The following is an 8209-nucleotide window of genomic DNA, read 5'->3' on the forward strand; positions in this document are numbered from 1 at the left end:
TCTGATCCTTTAAGTTCAGAATACAATGCAAATGACGCCTGTCTGTATATCAACAACTGGATAGTTGGTTTTCTGAAATGTAGGGTATATACGTATTTACATAAATACATGAGTATGTATGAGCGATGAATTAAGTCAATATTTTTATTATTTGGTAACAGGATGACCATCTACTTACATATACATCTTAATAACGATACAAAATGATATACACACTTTAATATAGGCAAACGCCCGATGTTCTATTCAACTGTTCAAACAATAAAAGATGTTGAAATAAAATAATGATACACATCTTCAGCTGTTGTCATCGAGTTAATACTTAGTACAGTGCCCGACCTACCGGAGGCAAAGATGGATGTCACCTTCGTTCCTATACCTGGTCTACACATCGCTGACTACGTCATTATAGCCATCTTCCTTTGTATCTGTATGGGCATAGGCGTTTACTATGGTTACCAGACCAACAAAAACCCTTCTCTGGAAAACTACTTCTTCGGTAACCGACGTCTTATGATAGCTCCGGTGACTCTGTCACTCTTTGTAACGTTTATATCTGCGATCGCGATAATGGGTATACCGGCTGACATATATAAGTACGGTATTCCAATTATCTTCGGTGGAGCAGCATATAGTTTGTCCATAATTATAGCCAGTCTTACTATAGTCCCTCTTCTGTATCCACTCAAACTGACCAGCACATACGAGGTAAGAATTTTTATCTTATTTCTATAGCCATATAATTATATTTGCTTGTCATTAAACAATATGCGGTATAAACGTATATCTGAATTCTGATATAAATGATATCAGTCAAAAACTAAGATATATTCTGTATCTCCCAAATTCTTTTTTGAGCTAAAGTACATGTACATAGGTTACTTCGATATTGAACGTGTAACAAAAAACGCTAGACAATAGGCCAAGGAAGAAGATGTTTACATTTTAAGTAAGGCTTGGTTACGATCTTTGGCCGCTTTCGATTTAGATCTATAAAAAAGAAACTAACTCTAGTGATATTTGATATGTCTTATATTTATTTTTGAACCATGATATATATACTGTATATATATATTTATTTCGATCTCCCCATCAAACAGTACCTGCAACTAAGGTTTGATTCTAAAGGCGTTCGCACAATGGGGACGGTGATTGGTATGCTTCACACGGTAATTTGTTTTATTATTTTAGTAAGGCATTTTTAAGAGAGTAAGACACTATAATATAAAAATCACACACAGGCACATACCCCACACAAGTAAGCACACCCCAACTCCTACATACAAACACGAATATTTTATCGGAATAAGATATATACAAACTATAAAAAGTGACATCAAAATAAGAAAATAAAACTTTTTTGATTTATGTTAAAATGAAGCATCCACTTCCCAAATACATAAGAACTAACCAATCGCGCTGATTCTCTATTTACAGGTCTTCTATATGGGTATTGCACTATTTGCCCCAGCATTGGCGCTTCAAACTGGTAGGTAACTTCACTATCGTCATTCCGTAATAAAAGTTCATCTGAATAAAACAAAACCTATTGCTGGAATATGACAGAAAGAACGGAAAATCTCAATATTCCAACTTTGAAAAATAATAAATCTCACTGGGATATTATATTAATACATTTGAACATTTATTACATAAGAGATAGCACAGGATGTGGTTGTTTTATAAGGTATTTTTTCATTCCTGCTTGTTATTTTTCAAAAGTTGCAAAAACTCGAGCTTGAGTGAGTGCTTTTGTAACAACCACGAGTTTGTGTGACCTCTTTCTACCACAAAAAAAGGGATATTTTGAGGATGAATTGACCTGTTTTTGTGTCAAGGTGTTTTCTTTTCACAAATCAGTTTGGTAATAAGCATATGACCTACAGTGAAATGCGCTAATTAGTAGGCAAAACTGACAATATAGAAAGGGTGTGAAATATTTCCATTTATTACAAATCATATAAAAGAATAAGCAAGTTTATTATCTTCACAGCACCAAATAAAAAGAAATCTACAATTTCGTTCAAAATATATGACAAAAACAACTACTTCTTATACGTTATCCTATCCGGGACCTTGTGAAGCGGCCTTCTAGTGTTAGCCAATCAAAATGCATTGACCAACGTGATTAAAAAAGTCAAAGGGCTCCTTGTCAACCAATCAAAACGTATTTAGATTTAATTCCACGTGTGGTATAAACTAAATGTTATTCAACTGATTATTTCATGCCTCCTTAGGAGATTGAAAAACGTCCACCTACAATAATACCTAAAGACGTACATTAGATTGTATAAATCCATTTAGGTTATATCATTTTTCTATTGATTTATTATTATTATTATTATTGTTATTTTTTTGTTAAAAAAGAAACTAATTTGCATGGATGAAAGGAAACAATAGTTGCTGCTGAAATGCATTATTTAGATTTCCGAAATGTAAGATGGCTTTTATATTAACCGTCTAAAATTAAATATGGCCATGACGACTTTCTGTTGTAGTGGCTGGGATACCTCTGTGGCTTTCGATCGTTGTTATCGGACTTGTTTGTACCATATACACTGCAATCGTATGTATATGTTAATGATATATCAACTAACTTTTACTTTACATGTTATTTATCATTTCCGTGCTGATTCAATCACCAATATCTATTTCACTCAACAGCAGACATAACAGTAACAAACGATTTTGTTTTACTATAGTAAACTTAAAATGGGTAACCTTATATGGTTGTAAACTTTTATTTTACAACAATAGCAAATCGAAACCCATAGTAATCGTAGACACATCTCGTTAATACTTTGAACACTCAATAACCGTTTTACTTAATATTTGTTAGGTAATCCGTGAAGAATGTCTTACATATGGAATTGTCTTGTGTTTCAGGGAGGAATTAGGAGCGTTGTGTGGACGGACGTATTTCAATGTCTGATCGTGTTCACAGGGATATTAGCTGTAATTATAAAGGTAATGTCAGTTCAACCGCAAGAGTAATACATATATACTGTAACTGTAATACATATATACTGTAACTGTAATACATATATACTGTAACTGTAATACATATATACTGCAACTGTAATACATATATACTGTAACTGTAATACATATATACTGTAACTGTAATACATATATACTTATTTACTGTATATACTGTACCTGTTCAATGAGTAATATACACATTTCATACATTGACATTAACTAGCCAAGTTGTATATTTATTTTTTGCAATCTGCAGAATATCATCTTTTCTAAAACATATCAGTTCGATTTCCTTGTTTCATTTTATCCCCATCTAGTGTGTAGATGATGTTTAATTATGTATGAGTTTAAGTAGAACATATACAGACAAAAGCAGTGAGACTACCTTATGATGGAATTCCTCATTTACCATCCACAGGGCAGAACTTTACTAGGAACACGTCAATCTATCACAGAGATCGCGACAGAGGGACACAGACTTGATTTCTTTGAGTATAAAGCAATCCAATCATTACTTCAAAATAGTCATTTTTACGACTTAATAATTTTCTGTAAATGTAATATCAAAATAACGTAATAAACGTATAATTTCAATAATATTCGAAAAAGAGAAGACTTTTTCCTGTTATATCATTTTGCAATTATCAGCATTGCATAAACCAAATTTCTTCTTAGTTTCAAAAGTATTACATATTTTCTACATACTATCTTTAGCATGATTAAGCATAGATGAAGCAAAACAGAAAAATGGAAATACTCTAAACGCTGTTCTATGTGTTGCCCGAATACAGCCACCAATCTGCCTGTTCATATCCGTCTGTTATGAAAAGAAAAATGTCAGATATTACAACATACTAGAATTAAAAAAAAAAATATTCATAACAAAGCACTATTTATCGGTTCAACTGCAAAGCTGTCAATCTACGGGTTTATAATTAGTCTCCTGTGTGGAGTACTTGGGTGACGATACACTTTTTTCCTGGCGAGGCCACATGAACAAAATAGAGTTTTCTTTCTTTTTCTTTCCATTAAATGTGAGCAGTAAGCTGTGTGTAAGATTTGATCTAGTATATAGTCATACCTTTTAGTGCAATGTCTATGTGCGTTATTGAACTGATAAATTTGAATAGATTACGTTACCGTAGCCGTCCACTCATAACCTTAGCCACCTACTCGTAACCGTATAGCCGTCCACTCATAACGTTAGTAAACTACTCGTAACCGTAGTCATTCACTAGTAATAGTTTATCCGAGGCTTTCGTCACAGCAAGACGTCGATTATTTTTTTTATTCAAAGCTTCACATTAGCTGCATCAGGGGTTTGAACACGGGTACATGTAACTTCCTTTCTGTATGTTGTTTTCGGGGACAACTCTTACCGGAAAATTTTCTCTTGTCACAGCAGAAGGCTATGAATAGATAGATTGGTGGCTTGGACAAGGTACCTTATTTCACAGGGAAAAAACACAAGCATACCATATCAATTGGAATTTCAGTTTACAACTTGACAATAGTTGAATTTCTAAATCAATGATAGCAATCCCTAATCAAAGGTCATATTCTGAATATGTGTTTTTTTATTTGTACAGCTTTGACCCAAGCCCAATGGTTCGCCATACTACCTGGGGTTTAACGATAGGAATGACGTTTGTTATGCTTCCAAACTGGTGTAATCAAGCAAGTGTCCAGAGATTTTCATCTCTCCGAAGTCTTAATTCAGCTTACAAGTGAGTGATTTACTATATTGACTTTACGTAGTATGATTGATAGGATAAAAGAAAAAAACAAATCTATACCCTTATTGAACTACATCATAAATCAATCGTCAAGATCGGAGTGACGTTTGGTTTATCTACCTATTTCAACAGCCCAATTCAACAAGCGTGAACTTATTGTTTGCTAGAGTTATTCGAGTTTATAGTCTACCGAAATCTCGTAGAGCAACAGAATCCTCCTTTAGCAAACTCATTCCCTTCAATATTGTTTTACTGATGATACACACAAAGCTTTGTAAATGATTATGCCACATTACATTCATTGGCTGGTAATTACATGTATGTAACGATTGTGGATATCGACACTATGCTGTGTATCAGTTAATGACAGTTCCATCTATGTATATTAACAACAATCCAAACCCGGCACATACAATAATTGTATACATGCATCTTATTCACCGTGTTTGTTTGTTTTAGGGCGTTTTGTTTGTTGATACCCGTTATAGTGGTTTTCCATGTAATCATTGGATATTTAGGAATCCTTATTTACTCGTACTACAACACGTTGAGATGTGATCCTGTCACAGGCGGATTCATATCCAACTTCAATCAGGTAACCTCCCTAAATCTCGTGGTCTAAAACAATGTTATCTCGAAGCTTTGTTTTTCCTCTCTTTTTTTGTGAATGCACCATACATCTACTAACAATGTCTAATAGCAACAGTTGTATGTATATGAAATCCAACGCAAAAATAGCATTTTTCAAGGCTTCGAGAAGGAGATAGCCAAAACATAGCATTGAATAGGATTAATAGCAATAATTAGCACAAGTGTTCATTTCTATCATAAATGTTTATGGAATATACATGAGTTTGAAAGCTATTTCACCAAGTGATTTTTCCATTAATGAAAAATGTTAATTGGGCCAGCTATGTAAACAATGACCTGTATTATGTTCTGTGAGATTATAGTATGACTCGTGTAGCTTCGTTTATATATAATTGTATATTGTATATTTACTTGAAGATAGTACCCTATTTCGTGCTGGATGTGTTGCGATCTCTCCCTGGACTTTCTGGTGTCTTCATCAGCTGTTTGTTTAGTGGAGCACTCAGGTAGATATTATTTGACGTCAAAGTTTACTTCTGTGCTAAAATTGTTTTTAGTTTCCGCATTTCGACATATAAAATGTTGTGGTCTCCTCCTAGACCAAGTGGGTTTTCGCCATTGTGTCTCACATGTTTTCATTGTTATTTCAGGATTTATACAGTTGTTTACTGTATGTAGTATACCGGTATGTGAATCTAATAGATTTAAATCAAAATAAAGAATGTAGCGATTTGAATAGTTATTTGCCCCTCACAACTTTTAGATGATAAATTTTGGTTGAAATATCATTTAAAAATATGAAGGTTTATAGTTATAGAACAGACCACATTATTTTGTGATATATATGATAATGGACATTGTTTACTATCTCTAGACTATGCAAGCGAATGCTCAATTCTTACATGAACTAACAATTGAATACAACACGAGAACGAAGCTGTTATCTTTACAGCTTGAAATAAATGAAAGGAATACTAAGTATACATTTATTGACAAGAAATCTCTTCTCACCATACGACTGACTTGCGGGCTATCTTATCACCATTCCCATTGCAGTCATGTAAATGTCATACTTTATCATATTTATTTTGGTGTCTGGTTCATGCACGTCCCAATATTAGTTAATCAGGGATTAGAAACATCATTTGACCACATTTAGTGCATATCGCGTAACATATGATGTTTTTGTCGAGGGTATTGGTCAAATATGTTTTAGTAAAATCTAAACACAGGTATCATTGTAATGTTAAAATGCTTTCTACTCATTAGTACTCTTTCCTCTGGCATCAACGCTTTATCAGCCAACACCGTTGAGGATATCCTTGGCGACTATGTAAAAAAGTCGAAACTTATATCACAAACGTTGGTAGCAAAACTATTTGGTAAGTTGTGTATGGATGTAATCACCAATTATCGTGTTGATATCAAATTATATTTCAAATTTAACTTTGGTCAAATGAAAATATTCCGTAATGAATTCCATCTGGTCATTGCTGACTATTTATAGGCTGATCATTTCTCCTTTAAATATCAAAATTGAAGCAGTTGTAAGCATGTACTGAAATCAATGAAAATCACTGTCAACGGCAAAACCACTTGTCGATTTCTTATTTTCCTAATAAATGATGTAATCGATCAAAGGATGACTACAGAGTCCTTGATATAACCAATGTTTAAATTAGTAATGACTTACCTAATCAGTGTATCCAATTTAAATATGTTTGTCCAGCTCTGATTACCTGAAGTAACTAGTATACATCCTGTTAGGTAATATCATGAATGGCATACCTATGCGTTCCCCTTCATTCAGTATTGGTGGTTTTGTTTCGAAGATGCAAGGAAAACATATGCCGTGATTCTGAAAATTTTATTAATTGTTATATTGCAGACTCTGTTATTCTTAACAAATACCTGGAAGTAATATGTCCATAGGTATTCATACCTTATGAAGTAAGAAATCAAGTTGAATCTTTTCTTTCTACTTATATGTTCCTACTGCAGTCATTACTTACGGACTGCTGGTTATTGGACTGGCGTACGGCATCAACTCAATGTCGGGTTCCATAATTCAGGTAACTTGCTACAACCAACTAAACTTTTTTTTTTTTTTTTTTTTCTATCCAAAAAGCAATGCAAATGATTTGTATTTCGTGTATAATTTATAGTAGATGGAAATACATGATAAATGTTCAAACAACTTAATTGACGTATAAGCTAAACAAGAAAGTGTCATATACAATAAGGTTTCTGCAATTTGTATCCAAAAATTCAACTACTTGCTCAGTCAAAAATATAAGTTATATGATATATAAGGCGAGATGGCTCATTTTGGCTTGCTCCATTTCTTTCTCCGTCAGCCTTGCTTTTGTCAGAGGTTTCCGTCATAATTCAGGGTGTTCAGAATTCAGAGTTCTCAACATATAAGGAAATGTCAAATTGTTTGTTATGACGGAATATTTTAAATTATATGTGCTTTACGGTTAGCTTCACATACAATTGATTCCAAGTCTTTAAACAATTCCTGAAAAGCCTGCATTTTGTTTTAATTTAGATGGCGGGGGTCGTGTTTGGAGCGTGCGGCGGACCGTTATTGGGACTTTACTTCCTAGGGAGAATGATACCTAAAGCAAATTCGACGGTAAGTGACTGCCGTTCATCTTAGCTGTATGTGTAATATACGATATATGGAGGATATTCTGATTTTGCATTCTATAGCAAAATATACAGAGGCAACTCAATATCTCCCAGAATTCATTGTGGTCCCCTGTCAATGCCTCACAAATTTAAGCCAAATCGTGACGTTATATTATATTCTATTATGCATTATGACGTAATATAACATGACAGAGAGCTATATGCAAATCTGAATTTTCCCCATTGTCGTTTGAAAGCAGTGTTCT

The 8209-nt window shown here is 33.6% G+C and overlaps 1 protein-coding gene across 1 annotated transcript; it reads left to right on the forward strand.

Annotated features, from left to right (window-relative positions):
- Nucleotides 1-311: 311 nt before the first annotated feature.
- On the forward strand, nt 312-7971 carry LOC117341734 (sodium-dependent multivitamin transporter-like). Its single transcript, XM_033903598.1, has 11 exons — nt 312-708; nt 1438-1489; nt 2499-2566; nt 2887-2967; nt 3401-3474; nt 4572-4709; nt 5178-5313; nt 5727-5815; nt 6579-6691; nt 7311-7381; nt 7861-7971. The coding sequence occupies exons 1-11, from the start codon at nt 355-357 to the stop codon at nt 7969-7971; spliced, it is 1287 nt and encodes a 428-aa protein (XP_033759489.1). The 5' UTR covers nt 312-354.
- Nucleotides 7972-8209: the final 238 nt, after the last annotated feature.

The sequence above is a fragment of the Pecten maximus genome, chromosome 14 (assembly GCF_902652985.1).
Source record: "Pecten maximus chromosome 14, xPecMax1.1, whole genome shotgun sequence".
NCBI lineage: Eukaryota > Metazoa > Mollusca > Bivalvia > Pectinida > Pectinidae > Pecten > Pecten maximus.